Here is a 16,007-nt window from a genome sequence, read left to right on the forward strand (position 1 = left end):
ATGGGGGGAGGATTTGACGGGTAGGATTTGGGGGGGGTACTAGGATGGTGATTTGGGGGTTCCAGACCCTTGATGGGCACTGATTAGGCTGCACTGAAAACGTTGTTATTAATATTTATTTTTGTAACTTCTGCATTAATGCAAAAACATTTAACAGTGTAATTTTACGAGATAATTTATGAGGGCGTGTTTAGGGGCGGAATTAGGGGCGGGGCAGGGTAGGAGTTGGGTGGGGCAACTGGTGGCGAGTAACCCTTAAGGCCTGGCTAGTAGCTCAGGACTTTAAATTTTGAGCCCTGTCTAAAGGTTTACATTACACCGATCCCCCTTTGCTTTTTTTGTGAGACGTCTGAATGACTCATGTGAAAGGATTGCTGATTAACAGTATATAAAATAGTAAATCCCCAGATTTCAAGCTGGGAGATACCATAACCAATAGGAGTCCTCTGATATTCTCATGTTACACATGACTTACCTGTAGTGGGGCAGTCATAGCAATCTGGTGAGGAAAAGCACTTTGGAAACGCACTGCATTGTTGCACAGCATTATTGGCACTTTTTTTTGCCTACTAAGGGATTGATGTTTGGGCAATTTAACACATGTAATTGCACTTATATGAAAGAGTTATTTACTTATAATTTGAGCCGTGATTACACTCTCAAAATATAAGGAACCTGTTATACTTCTACAAAGTATGTGGCACCTTTTCGGGTAACTGAGCATTAGTGGATTCTCATCACGCATCAAAAAGGCAGACAGGGACCCCCTTTTGAGATCTTCCTAGATGATTCCAAAGTAAGATTAAGCAGAGGAAATTAGAGCACCGACAAGTGACAGGCCGGTTTTCACTTGGACTTTGGCTGTAATCCACAATCGCCTGCCCATCAGGGGATCTCCCCAGTGAGCAGGCAGAGACAGGTCTGTGTCCGCTCCACTATGCAGAGCGCACGCAGCCGTGATGTTAGATGGAAACAGACTGCTTGTCCGCTTCCATCCGACTGTCATCCAATCTGCTGTTTTTGGCAGACAGGATCAGATTGGATGCCGGTGGGTGTCAGCAGACATCTGTCGCTCCATAGAGAGCTTTGGTCCGATTAGGTCCGCCTGAAAAACTGCCGGGTGGACTTGATCAGACAGCCTGTGTGAAACCAGCGTTAGAACCTCAAGCCAGTACAGCAGAGTATACAAAGAAAAGTTAAAGCAATAGGCTAGCACTGAACACACTTTTTGTCTTTTTTTCTTTATTCTCTTCTCACATACAATTAAAGTTAACTAACCGCTGTTATTTTAAATTGCAGATACAGAGTTTTCAATGGCAATCATTCAAAGTCCACTGAAGGAACAGCTTGAGCAAGTGCGGCAGCAGACAGATGAGACCCAGGCATTGCTCCGACTTGCCATCAGTCAGACAGAAAGTTTAAACCTAAATGAGTGATTGGTCTACACACCCTATACCAAATGTTTACATGGTCTTCTTGGCTTGTGGGGCAAACACATTTATCCCACTGACTGTTTTATGTGGCGTTTTTACCTTCCAGTCAAGGAAGATAATTTGTAATGTATTTAATTCTGGTCAGTGCATTCTCCTAATAAAAAGCATTGGCAACATACCTGCAGAAGTCAAAACCTGATCCTTTGTGGACAGAGCATCTTCCAAGTACATCACATTTCTTCCTCCTTATTTATTATACCTGTATGTGTTTTACTGAAACATACCTTTTTAGTGATCTAGATTTTGTGTTTTATACCAGTTTTATTACTTTTAATTTGTTGCTAATGTATTGTAAACATATGTATGGTTTGGTCCCATTGTGAACTTGGTGGACATATAAAAAAAATAAGTGATTAAATATTAATTCAAACAGAATGCTGTATTTTTTCCTGCATTTGCAAAAGGAAGCATTGGGGTTTGAAATGGTGTTCCAGAAGAACCCATACATGCTTAAAGAGGCCCTGTCACGATCTGCGGCACTGCAAACTAAACAGGTAGGAAATATATTCTAAGTACTTGCAGAAAAGCATCTTAAGTATTAGGGTGCCAAAATATTTTTAAGTTGAACCCTACTACCTCCATTCCCTCCCCCGTCAGAACTTAGAATCAGAGGTAGAAAAAAGTATATGGCTCAGCTGAGGGGGAAGCTTGGAAAGTGTGTGTGTGTTTAAATAACAGAGCAAGTGTTTTATTACTTTGTGCCCTGTGATTAAAACTTATAGAAGGAGCGTGGATTTTTTTTTTTTTTAATAGCAGCTGCAGTGTAAAGAATGCCAGCAGACTCACTAGACAGTGGGATTTACAAATTAAAAGGAACCCCAGCCACACCACTAAACAACATACAGCAATGTAATGTGATTACCCTTTTATCTGAGAAAGGCTTTGTATTTCTGTAAAAACAACACGGTTGCCACTCAGAGAAAAAAAAATGGCCTAGGATGAACCACCCATACAAAAAGTACTAAGAACAAATCGGTGTGGATGAATAGACTCAAGATGTATGCCATAATCTTAATAACTGGATTTTTTGCTTACTGTAAAATCCTTTTCTCTGATGTTCATTGATGGACACAGCTTCATATCTTCATTGACTGTTGGGTTATACTGCTCTTCCTCGGAGTAGGACACTAGGTGGAAAAGGGTTAACAGAACTTTACCTATGCCTATAGGGCAGTCCCAGGGGGTATACTCCCACTTACTGCTCTAGGATCTCAGTTTTGTAACAAGCAATGTCAGAAGAATACATAACCCAACTCCACAGAGAGAGGTGGGTGCTATGTCCATCAATGAACATCAGAGAAAAGGATTTTACGGTAAGACAAAAATCCAATTTTCTCTTTCGTTCATTGACGGACACAGCTTCATATCTTCATTGACCGTTGGGAAGTCCCTAGGCAGTTTCATCATGAGGGGTGTGAAACACAGCAAAAAGACAAAGTTCCCACCCCCAAAAAAGGGCTCAACCAAGAACTGGAGCTTACCTACCTGGAAAAAAACACACACACACCCTCAAGAGGCCGCAGCCTCTGCAAAAGCGGCCTGCAGAACCTTGCGGCCAAAGACGGCATTCGCAGAAGCCAGGACATCCACCTTGTAAAATTTAGTGAATGTGTGTACAGACTACCTTACAAACCTGGACCACTGACACCTGATGACAGAAGGCCCAGGAGGCACTAAGCGCCCTTGTAGAATGCGCCTTGACAGGGAAAGGAGGAGTCTGACCCTTAATGGAATAGGCCTGCATCATCCTTCTGGAAATGGTTGCGGCAAAAGTGGCCTGCCCCTTACGAGAACCATCTGTAAGGACAAAGAATCTGATTTTCGAATAGACTCAGTCGCCGTCAAGTAACCCTGATGGCTCGAACCACATCCAGGGAATGTAGGGCAATTTCCTTTGGATGTTTGGGCTTAGGACATAAATGAAGACATTGTTCTGCCTTCATGAAGTGGAACCCAGGGACGACTTTAGGAAGAAACGGCTGACAGGGACGATGGACAACCTTTTCCCTGTGAACCACGAAGTAAGGCGACCAACAAGACAATGCAGCCAGTTCTGAAAACCCTGCGTGAAGAAGTAATAGCCACCAAGAAAGCTTCCTTCTGTGACAGAGTAAACAGCGGGATCTCACTAATATTTTCAAATGGCGTTTTGAAGAACCAACCGCACCAGATTAAGATTCCACGGAGGTTCTGGGGACCGTACCCGAGGAGCCAGATGACGAACACTCTGCAAAATATTGTGCACCAAGGAGTTTGTGGTTAACGGGCATAGGAAAAAAAATTGCCAAGGCTGAAATCTGACCCTTGATGGTGCCCAGGGCCAGACACTGATCTACACCACTTTGTAGGAACTCCAGAAGACGTGACACCGAAAAGGGTGAAAAACTCAGAGCCTCACACAAAGTAATGTACGCCTTTCAAACTCGATGGTAAACCTTCAGAGAAGTAGATTTGCTAGCTCTTAACAGAGTAGGAATCACGGAATCCGTCAACCATCTGTCCTTCAGTACCTGGCTTTCAATAGCCAGGCTGTTCAAGCTATTGACTGTAAAGCAGGATGGAAGATCGGACCTTGAGACAAAAGATCTTTTCTGAGGGGGAGCCGCCAAGGAGCATCGGCGACTAGTCTCACCAGGCCCACATTCCAGGACTGTCAGGGCCAGTCCGGGGCCACCAGAATGACTGGGATCCCTTCTGCCTTTATTCTGCACAGCAGAAGCTGTAACAGGGGAAAGGCATACATTAGACGATACTGGCCCCAAGGGGCCACCAGAGGATCTCAAGACCTTGCCGCAAACTTCTGAGATGAGAGGCAAATAGTTCCAAATCTGGAGTCCCCTCACCGGAGACACAGTTGTTGAAACACCTCCGGGGTGAAGGGACCATTCGCCTGCCAACTGAGGTAGTCTGCCTTCCAATTTTCCACTCCTTGAATGTGTGGAGCAGAAAGGGCTGGAACGTATCGTTCTGCCAACCTTAGAACGCCACCCACTTTTTTTGCCGCAAGGGAACCCTTGATGATTAACATATGCCACCACCGCAGCATTGTCCGATTGAATCCTTACCGGACACCCCTGTAGATGCTCTGTCCACTGGGACAGACAAAGCCTGATTGCTCAAATTTCCAGGATGTTGATTGGCAGACTGGACTCGGTTCCCGAGTCCAAACTCCCTGGGCTGACTCCGTGCCCAAGGCACCTCCTCAGCTGGAAAAGCTGGTATCCGTGGACACCACCGTCCAGTACAGGGGAAGAAAGGATTTTCCCTGCTGGAGCCCCGAGGAGTGGAGCCAACACAGCAAGGTGCTCCAGTTCAACCAGATCAGATTGTCCCATTTGGCCAGAATCTCCCTTTGCAGAGAGGTCTGGTTTGAAACTGAGCAAACGGAACCGCCTCAAAAGGTTAGAGACCATCAATCCCAGCACTTGCATGCAAGTGCTGAGAGATGACCGGCGATTGGACTACAGGAGTCGAATCGCATCCTGCATTTTTTGCAGTTTTGCCTCAGGGAGGAACACCCGAGCCAGGGCTGAATCCAAAGTCAGGCCCAAGTATTCAAATCGGTTAGATAGGATCAGAGCGGATTTCTGAAAAAATTCAGCGTCCAGCCGAACTCCTAAAAAGTTTGTACTGTGATGTCCAAATCGTCTGGTAGGACAGACCGACACTCGCAGAAGGAGACCATCCAGGTACCCCAATACTACAATTTCCTTCTAAGGAGACCATCCAGGTACCCCAGTACTACAATTTCCTTCTGTCTGAGCAAGGCAAGCACCGGGGCCAAAACTTTTGTGAACACCCGAGGAGCTGAAGCATGACCAAAGCGTAATGCCACAAATTGATAGTGCTCCCCCCCATGGCAAAGCGAAGAAATCGCTGATGCCTGACATCGATGGGGATATGAAGGTAGGCATCCTTTATATCGATAGAGGCTAGACAATCCCCATGATGAAGGGATGCCACTACGGTGCGAATGGACTCCATTCTGAATTTTTGAACCCGCACAAAGTGGTTCAATGTTGGAAGAAAGAACCTTGCCGGGGGGCAAAGACCGAAACATGATCTTGTAACCGGACCAGATCAACTTGTGAACCCATTTGTCTTAACCACTTAAGCCCCGGAGGATTTGGCTGCTCAAAGACCAGGGCAGATTTTGCGATTCGGCACTGCGTGACTTTAACGGACAATTGCGCGGACGTGCAACGCTGTACCCAAATTAAATTGACGTCCTTTTTTTTCCCAAACAGAGCTTTCTTTTGGTGGTATTTGATCACCTGTGCAATTTTTTACAAACAGACGATCCCCCACAAAAAGGAGATCCATCAGCACCTTCTTGGAAGCCTAGCCTGCAGACCAGCATTTCAGCCAAATCATGCAGCGGAGGATCACTGCAGTCACAGACGCCCTGCAGGCTAGCGGGGCGGCGTTCAGGGAGACATCACAGATATACTGCAACCCCTGTATCAGTTGGTCCGCCAATTCCGACCCACTTCCAAATTCTGGCACAGAAGCTTTGCCCATTTCGTTAAGGTTCGAGAGACCAAAGTAATGGCAAATACCAGCCTCAAAATTGAACTTGCCACTGTAAAAAGGTGGCGGACTAGGGATTCGGTTTACCTGTCTTTAGGGTCTTTTAGAGACGGAGCATCCTCTACCGGTAGCAGAGTGACTTTATTTAATCTGGAAACCTGGCAGTTCACCAACGGCGGTACTGTCAGTTTCTTCAGGAGGAATTCTTCAAAGGGGTACCTCCTAGCAAAACGCTTTGGTATCCCAGCCATGCGTTTCGGGGGAACCCCACTGCCTAGAGACAATCTTGTCAAAACAGGTGGGAAAAGGGAACACTTTAGTTACCTTGGACGGTCTGCGTGTACCAAATTGCACTGGCGTGGCCGACGCAACAGTAGCCTCTATTTTCAAAGTTTCCTGCACGGATACAATTAGTGCCTCCACCAGCGCTTTTTCTTGCGCTTATGTAGAGGAAGAGCAGTGGCGGCTGGTGAAGTTTTAAGATGGGGGGGCGCAAGACCCCGCCCTTCCATTTGACCCCTCCCATTTCTCAGAAGCCCCACCCCTTAGACTCCACCCATTTTGTCCCCTGTATTTTGCTTGCGTGAACCAATTCTCCCAATATATCACATATTAAGGGGTCCATCAGTACTAGTATATCCCATAATCGGGAACAGGGGCCCTATTATGGGATATACTGTGAGAGACATCCTATTATGGGATACATGGACTGAGAGTGGCACAAACCTCTCAGTACAAGACCCCCCCAGCACAAACAACTCAAGCACAAACCCCACAGTACAGACCCCTAGCACAAACCCCACAGTACATGCCCCCTTCAATATAGTGACCAGTATAAATGCCCCCTTTCAATGCAGTGACCAGCATACATGTCCCCAATGCAGAGCTATGCGTGCGTGCCTCCAATGCAGTGACCACCAGTGTACATGTCCCTAATGCAGAGATATGCGTGTGTGCCTCCAATGGAGTGACCACCAGCGTACATATAACCAATGCAGAGCTATGCGTGCGTGCCTCCAGTGCAGCCAGTGACCACCAGTATACGTCCCCCAATGCCGAGCTATGCGTGCGTGCCTCCAATGCAGCCAGTGACCACCAGTAAACGTCCCCCAATGCAGAGCTATGCGTGCCTCCAATGCAGCCAGTGACCACCAGTATACGTCCCCCAATGCAGAGGTATGCGTGCGTGCCTCCAGTGCAGCCAGTGACCACCAGTATACGTCCCTCAATGCAGAGCTATGCATGCGTGCCTCCAATGCAGCCAGTGACCACCAGTATACGTCCCCCAATGCAGAGCTATGCGTGCGTGCCTCCAATGCAGCCAGTGACCACCAGTATACGTCCCCCAATGCAGAGCTATGCGCGCGTGCCTCCAATGCAGCCAGTGACCACCAGTATACGTCCCCCTAATGCAGAGCTATGCGTGCCTCCAATGCAGCCAGTGACCACCAGTATACGTCCCCCAATGCAGAGCTATGCGTGCGTGCCTCCAATGCAGCCAGTGACCACCAGTATACGTCCCCCAATGCAGAGCTATGCGTGCGTGCCTCCAATGCAGCCAGTGACCACCAGTATACGTCCCCCAATGCAGAGCTATGCGTGCGTGCCTCCAGTGCAGCCAGTGACCACCAGTATACGTCCCCCAATGCAGAGCTATGCATGCGTGCCTCCAATGCAGCCAGTGACCACCAGTATACGTCCCCCAATGCAGAGCTATGCGTGCGTGCCTCCAATGCAGCCAGTGACCACCAGTATACGTCCCCCAATGCAGAGCTATGCGCGCGTGCCTCCAATGCAGCCAGTGACCACCAGTATACGTCCCCCAATGCAGAGCTATGCGCGCGTGCCTCCAATGCAGCCAGTGACCACCAGTATACATCCCCCAATGCAGAGCTATGCGCGCGTGCCTCCAGTGCAGCCAGTGACCACCAGTATACGTCCCCCAATGCAGAGCTATGCGTGCGTGCCTCCAGTGCAGCCAGTGACCACCAGTATACGTCCCCCAATGCAGAGCTATGCATGCGTGCCTCCAATGCAGCCAGTGACCACCAGTATACGTCCCCCAATGCAGAGCTATGCGTGCGTGCCTCCAATGCAGCCAGTGACCACCAGTATACGTCCCCCAATGCAGAGCTATGCGCGCGTGCCTCCAATGCAGCCAGTGACCACCAGTATACGACCCCTAATGCAGAGCTATGCGTGCGTGCCTCCAGTGCAGCCAGTGACCACCAGTATATGTCCCCCAATGCAGAGCTATGCGTGCGTGCCCGACAGAGCAGTGCACTTACCTGGAGGCTGGAGCCCTGTGAGTCACGGCGGCTTCTCCCTCTCCTCTTCTCCGGTCTCCTCTCCGCTCCGCTCTCTGCAATGCCGGTCCACGCGGGGTCAGCATGGGGCCATGGGATGTCCTGGATGATGATTGGTCCAGGCTGTAGACTGGACCAATCACAGCCAGGATATCAGGAAAGTGGGGGTGCCCAAGCGCAATGACTTGCGCCCCCAGAAGGCAGCCAATCGGCGCCTCTTCTGGGTCATAAACCCCACCCCTCCATAGCCACCACATAGGCCGGTGTAGCTGCGAACACAATTTTTTTTTTCAAAACTTTATTTGTTCGTTTTGTAATTTTTTTTTTCAAAACTTTATTTGTTCGTTTTGTAATTTTTTTTTCAAAACTTTATTTGTTCGTTTTGTAATTTTTTTTTTCTTTTTTTTTAGGGGTAGGGGGGGGCGGCGCCCTGGCGCCCCCTATGCACGGGCCGCCACTGAGGAAGAGGATTCATCCTCACTGTCAGAGCACTCAGAGTGCCTGGACGCAGGCCCTGTGGGACGACTCGTGTCCGTGGCAGCCAATTCAGCTTCAGAATCTGAGGATTCAGAGAAAGCAGGGGAGTGTGGAGGGCGCTTTTTACTATGTCTCTCCTGGAAAGCCAAATCTATTTTTGACACCAGTGACTGTAGGACTGCTGTCATGGCTGCCAGGGCAGCCTGAGGTCCAGAGGGTCCCGCAGCCTACGAGAGAGAATCAGGTGGTGAATGTGCTCTGGGGGTTCATAGCGATCTGGGGACCACCAGCAATATTAGCACAAACCTGCTAAGAAATGCTGTGATTAAAAACAACCACCGCTATACTGATGGTACTACCGGTCCCAGCGCAGCAACAGTGCTATTATAAGAGGAGGAGGGAGTATATACCACCCCAGGAACTCACCACCACCGCTGTAGGAATGGAGAGAAAACGCCAGCAAGCTTTGTCTCCCTGTCAGAGAGGAAAAGGAAATGGCCTTTCCATCATTAAAGGGCCCCCTGCCGGGCACCGCTCCTGCAGGCTACATGAAAATGTCCGCCCATAGATTTCTATGGGAAACTATGAAAACATGGCCGCCGTGCTACACAGACATGGCCAGCAGGGTTTCCCATGCATTAGGCTATGGGAAAATGTCAATGCCGCATGATAAGCATGCAATCCCTGGGCCCTAGGGGGCCCCAAAGGTACTTTATTCAGTAAGGGGGGCTTAGCTAGGAACCCCCCTCCAAGCATATGGCACCTATTCAACATAAATGGAGCTGCCGCAGTGCACTCCCCACCCCCCCTTCAGAGCTCTCCCACACACCACACAGTACCTTCAGGGGGGGGGGGGGGCTGTGCAGGTGAACCCACCAGGAATCGGGGTGCCACAGGGGTAGGAAGGGCACAGTAGGGACTGACCAACCCGTAGAAGGGCACGTCCCCATCTTGGAATCAGGCCGTGACCAGGTCCTATGCATCCTTGCGAGTTGTTTAACTCGCCAGCCAGTCCCCGTCCAGTGGGGCTATGTGGCGACTGACCTAGTGCTGAGCTGCGGTCTGCACGCGCTTGCTGGCCAGACTGGGGGGACCATAAGGATCTAGAACAGTGGTTCTTGACCTTGTTGGAGGTACTGAACCCCACCAGCTTCATATGCACATTCACCGAACCCTTCTTAATTGGAAAAATAAAATATGATTTTATGAGTCTAGTCTCAGGAGGGGCACTGCCAGAAAATAAGGTGTTTACAGAACTAAATTAAACGTATCATACAAAGTAAAATGTACAGAGGTCAGTAGGCTGTAGGGCAGCGTACATAGGTCAGTAGGCTGTAGGGCAGCATACATAGGTCAGTAGGCTGTAGGGCAGCGTACATAGGTCAGTAGGCTGTAGGGCAGCGTACATAGGTCAGTAGGCTGTAGGGCAGCGTACATAGGTCAGTAGGCTGTAGGGCAGTGTACAGAGGTCAGTAGGCTGTAGGGCAGCGTACAGAGGTCAGTAGGCTGTAGGGCAGTGTACAGAGGTCAGTAGGCTGTAGGGCAGCGTACAGAGGTCAGCAGGCTGTAGGGCAGCGTACAGAGGTCAGTAGGCTGTAGGGCAGCGTACAGAGGTCAGTAGGCTGTAGGGCAGCGTACAGAGGTCAGTAGGCTGTAGGGCAGCGTGCAGTGGTCAGTAGTTTGTAGGGTAGTGTACAGTAGTTTGTAGGGTAGTGTACAGTGCTCAGTAGTTTGTAGGGCAGTAGCGAGGTCAGTAGCATGTAGGGCAGTGTATAGGGGTCAGTAGTTTTTAGGGCGGTGTAGAAAGGTCGGTAGGATGTAGGGCAGTGTACAGAGGCCAGTAGCATGTAGGGCAGTGTATACGGGTCAGTTGATTGTAGGGAAGGATAGAGTGGTCAGTAGGCTGTAGGACGGTGACAGAGAATAGGGCAGAGGACAGGAGTTGACAGGACAGAGGATAGGACAATGTACAGGGATCAGTAAAGCCACACACCAGGGGGCTGGGAGGGCACACACCAGGGGAGGGTCAGGAGGGCACACACTGGGGGGGGGGGTCCGGAGGGCACACACCGTGGGGTTATGAGGGCACACACCAGGGGGTTGGAAGGGCATACACTGGGGGGAGGGTCAGGAGGACACACACTGGGTGTCAGGAGGGCACACATCAGTGGTTGGGATGGCACACTGGGGGAGCCAGGTGGGCACACACTGGGGGGGAGGTTGGGAAGGCATACCATGGGGTATCAAGAGGGCACACACTGGGGGGGTGGGAGGACATACCATGGGGTGTCAAGAGGGAACACACTGGGGGGAGGTGTTGGGAGGGCATACCATGGGGTGTCAGGGGGGCACACACTGGGGGGAGGGGTTGGGAGGGCATACCATGGGGTGTCAGGAGGACACACACTGGGGGGGAGGTGTTGGGAGGGCATACCATGGGGTATCAGGAGGGCACACACCAGGGGGCATTCACAATGCTTATTGAGCTAAATGAAAAGGACATGCATTTTCATTTGTCAGCTAACAGCACCTCTATGCTAAGCTGCAGTAACTCAGCAGACTTAGCATAGGGGTGCTTGCAAACTAATCCACCATGTACAGCTAGCTGAGCCTACCTCCAGGAACATTCACTCGGCTCCCTCTGCTCAGCTGCTCACACTTCCCTCTTCCAGGCGGGCGCGATCTCCGTGGTCAGGTACATCCCCATCCCGCCCACTCAAGCAGCAAGCAGCCTGCAGGAGATAGGCTGGAAACCTGCTGGGGGAGGTACAGGGGGCCGAGCGTCAAGTGTCTATGTGTAATGGCTGCGAGTCGTCCCGACCACAGCTCTGATTTCCCGGGGGGGGTGGGGGGTTGGCCTCACAATCAGTAATATTTTCTCGGGGGGAGCAATTGCCCTGTTGCCCCCCCGCCGAACCCCTGAGACTGACTCACCGAACCCCTGGGGTTCGATCGAACCCAGGTTAAGAACCACTGATCTAGAATATCCAGTGAGTCACCTAGTCCAGCAGTTGATTGTAGTTTTTACAGGAACCAAATTGATTGTAGTTCTCACAGGAACAGACTTCATTGATGAAGGAAAAGAACAAAAACGGAATAAAAATTTGTTTAACAAGGAAAAAATGCCAGGAGTAAGGAGCTAGGTCCTTACTCCTGACTAGGCAGAAAGAAACTGAGATCCTAGAGCAGGAAGTGGGCATATACCCCCCCTGGGACTGCCCCATAGGTGTAGTTAAAGTTCTGTTACCTTTGTTAACCCTTTTCCACCTAGAGTCCTACTCCTAGGAAGAGCAGCATAACCCAATGGTCAATGAAGATATGAAGCTGTGTCCGTCAATGAACGAAAGAGAAAAGAATAGCTTTTTAGCAGTTCTTCAGCACCTCAAGTGCAAATGATCTTATTAACTGCTTAACGACCGCCTGACGCAGTTATACCGCTGCTCCTGCGCAGTTAGCCGCTCCTGCGCGAACTGCCGTAGGTATACGTCGGTCGCGTGCAGGCAGCTAGGGGGCGAGCTCCCGCCCTCGCTCGTCAGCGGGGAAGCCGATGCACAGGGTAGGCGGCACTGATTGCCGCCTGACACCCGCGATCACTCCCCGCTGAGAGAGAAGAACGGTCAGCTGTTGTAAACACAGCCGACCATCCTTCTCCCTGAAATGATCATAGAGCCCCTGTGATCCTTCTATATGGAACACAAATCTCTGATCATTTCACAAGCCGCGCACCCCACAGTTAGAAACAGGTCCCTAGGTACACATTTAACCCCTTGCTCACCCACAGTGTTAACCCCTTCCCTGCCAGTGTCATTATTACAGTAACAGTGCATATTTTTAGCACTGATTACTGTAGTAATGTCACTGGTACCCCCCCAAAAGTATCAAAAATGTCAATTAGGGGTCCGATCTGTCCGCCGCAATGTCGCAGTGCTGCTAAAAATTGCAGATTGCAGCCATTACTAGTAAAAAAAAAAAAAAAATGACAAATCTTTCCCGTAGTTAGACGCCATAACTTTTGCGCAAACCAATCAAAATACGCTTATTGCAATTTTTTTTTACCAAAAGTATGTAGCAGAAAACAAATTAGCCTAAAATGTTAAAAAATTTTGATTTGTAAATTTTTTTTTGGGAATGTTATATAGCAGAAAGTGAAATATATATATATATATATATATATATATATATATTTTTTTTTTCTTTTTCTAGAATTGTCGTTCTTTTTTTGTTTATAGCGCAAAAAATAAAAAAATCGCACAGGTGCTCCAACAAAAGAAAGCTCTATTTGTGGGAAAAAAAAGGACATCGATTTTATTTGGGTACAGCATCGCTCCACCGCACAATTGTCCTTTAAAATAACGCAGTACCGAATTGCAAAATATGGCCTGGTCATTAAGGGGGCAAATTCTTCCGGTCCAGAAGTGGTTAATGCTGACATATCGGGTATATACCTGCTATGCAAGAAATTCTGTAATCTGATGGTATTAACGTGCATTTTTTTTTTTTTTTAATGAATAGTCTCCAAATGTTTACCCCTCCAACTCTCCTAGTGACTATTGTGAATAGGAAAAAAAGTTAACGGGAATTCAAAAGTTCGCAGTTGCAAGCATATGGGGGGATGTCTCCTCAATTTGGAGAGATTTCCTCACTTCTTGCTTTATCCCTTGGACAGTCAAATGTTGCCAAAAGGAGGAAAAACAAATCTGATGCGTCTTAGTCATTCTCTACTTAACCACTTTAGCCCTGGAAGATTTAACTGCTCAATGACCAGGCCCTATCTTGCGATTCGGCACTGTGTGACTTTAACGGACAATTGTGCGGTCGTGCGATGCTGTACCCAAATGAAATTGCCGTCTTTTTTTCCCCACAAACAGGGCTTTCTTTTGGTGCCATTTGATCACCTGTGCGATTTTTATTTTTTGCGCTATAAACAAAAAAACAGCGTCAATTTTAAAAAAATAACAATATTTTTCACATTTTTTATGAAATTCCCCAAGAAAAAAAATTAAAAAATCAAAATCTTTTAACATTTTAGGCCAATTTGTTTTCTGCTACATATTTTTGGTAAAAAAAATAAAATAAATCGCAATAATTTTGATTGGTTTGCGCAAAAGTTATTGCATTTACTAACTACGGGAAAGATTTATGTTATTTTTTTTTTTTTTTAACTAGTAATGGCGGCGATCTGCGATTTTTTTGCGGGACTGCGACATTGCGGCGGACAGATCGGACCCCTGACTGACATTTTTGGGGGTACCAGTGACATTACTACAGTAATCAGTGCTATAAATATGCACTGTTACTGTAAAAATGACACTGGCAGGGAAGGGGTTAACTTTATTGGTGATCTAGGGGTTAAGTGTGTCCCTAGGGGTGTGATTCTAACTGTCAAGGGGCGTGGCTAGTGAAGTAACCACAGACATGCGATCCTATATAGCAGGATCACATAGCCTCTGTGCTTAGTTCAGGGAGAATGACAGAGGGCTGTGTTTACATCAGCCGTCTGTCTTTGTCCCTCTGCTGCGCGAGATTGCGAGTGGCCGGCAGCCATCGGAGCCGCCGGTCACATGCGCTGGCTCCCCAGGGAATGAGCGGGGGTGGGAGCATTCCGCTGGCCCCCTACAGGCTCGTGGGCGAGCGACGTAGGTCTACGTCGCTTTGCCTGTAAGCGGCTGAGTGCCTCTGTAAATAGACGTTGGGCGGTCGGCAAGTGGTTAATGTAAAACTAAAAGTTAAGGCTCTGGTTTGCAACCAGATTTTTTTTGAAACTGCCAACTAACTCAAATCTTCTTGCTACTATGGCCACTGCCTGCAGTTGATAGTCAGTATTTCTCATCTTTTGCCCCATATTGAGGGATGAGAAAGACATTACTGTTGTAAACATCCCCACCCTACCTCCATATATTTCATTGTTACCAGGATCATCCTATATACACCTGTACAAAAAGAGAATTCATTTAATACAAATGATTACACAAGACTTCAAATTCATTAAAATTACTTCAAACAAATTTATTCATTAATGACATGCTATATATAGAGTAGAGAAATAAAAACTACATGATTTAAGCATTATTATCTTAAATAGAACTTCTATGTACATGGACATAAGGACAACCAAAGAAAAAACAAACTCAAATTTGATATACTACACTGGATCCTGTGTGAAAAGTGAACTGAAAAGCATTTAATGTAAATCTGTTTCTCTTGTGACATTTGCTGCACTGTAACAGGAAAAATGTTTTCTTTGCACAGTGTATGTACCCTGTAACACATAAATAGCTGCAAACAGTCGACTAGCGAGTAATGCCAATCAACACATTTCTAAGGTGCCTTCAGTAGTTACAGCATTGGCCTCCCTAGGAAGTGGCATGTGACTGTGTGTACTGTGCTGTATTCCTAGACAGGCTCTCTCTAACCTCCGAGGGCTCCTTTACAATCAACACGGACTTATGAGCCAGTCTGTCATTACTCATCACCCGGCTTCGTTAGACAAAACAAATAAGTGAATAAGAGCAGTGTGGTTTAAGAAGTGCACATTTATGAAATAGCATCCGAAAGACAAATACAGGAAAGTACAAACTGAGAGCTTGTGTGGTATAGTGTAAAATTAAAGACCCCACCCCCACCAAAAAAAAAAGTAAAGAGAATGTTAAGAAGAATCGTTCATTTTCTTTTGCTCTGAAACGAGCATAGAGCTATTCTCATACTTATAATTACTCTTTTATTTTACTCCACCCCTCTTTATACATTAACATATCTTTCTCTATATATCTATCTATCTCTCTCTCTCCATATATATATAGATATAGGTTTGTGTGTTTAAGAATTTAGTAAGGCAAATAAACATCCATGGGTAAGAAAAGCTGACAAAAATACAGTTATAATATAGATTTTGTTTTTCCTTAAAGATTTGTTATTGTACAGCAAAATATTCAAGTGTACACTAAAAACCGGTATAACTTGTTATGAGAAAGTGATAAAAACAAAAACTTAAAATCATTGTATCCATTTATCCGATGAAGGAATGTCATTTTGTTTCAAATAAAAAGAAATAAACAGATGAGATGATTAAAACAGCCAAGTAGTAATTACAATTTAGAGAACCTGATACAGTAGCCTATACATTAAAGCCCCTATAAATGGAGTTCTCAGCAATAATATTTAAACCAGATGGTTTAAATGAGACCACTCTATAGCCCTACAT

The 16,007-nt window shown here is 47.2% G+C and overlaps 1 protein-coding gene across 1 annotated transcript in view; it reads left to right on the forward strand.

Moving 5' to 3' along the window:
- LOC309549428 (uncharacterized protein) overlaps positions 1–1,549 on the forward strand; it is a 123,891-nt gene extending 122,342 nt beyond the window's left edge. Inside the window, exon 14 of the mRNA XM_082249718.1 lies at positions 1,300–1,549. Coding sequence (XP_082105844.1) covers positions 1,300–1,436 — 137 coding nt within the window. The 3' untranslated portion in view covers positions 1,437–1,549. The remainder of the gene's footprint in view (positions 1–1,299) is intronic.
- The last annotated feature ends 14,458 nt before the right edge of the window (positions 1,550–16,007 follow it).

This window comes from Pelophylax lessonae (assembly GCF_965119305.1).
Source record: "Pelophylax lessonae genome assembly, chromosome: 3".
Taxonomy (NCBI): domain Eukaryota; kingdom Metazoa; phylum Chordata; class Amphibia; order Anura; family Ranidae; genus Pelophylax; species Pelophylax lessonae.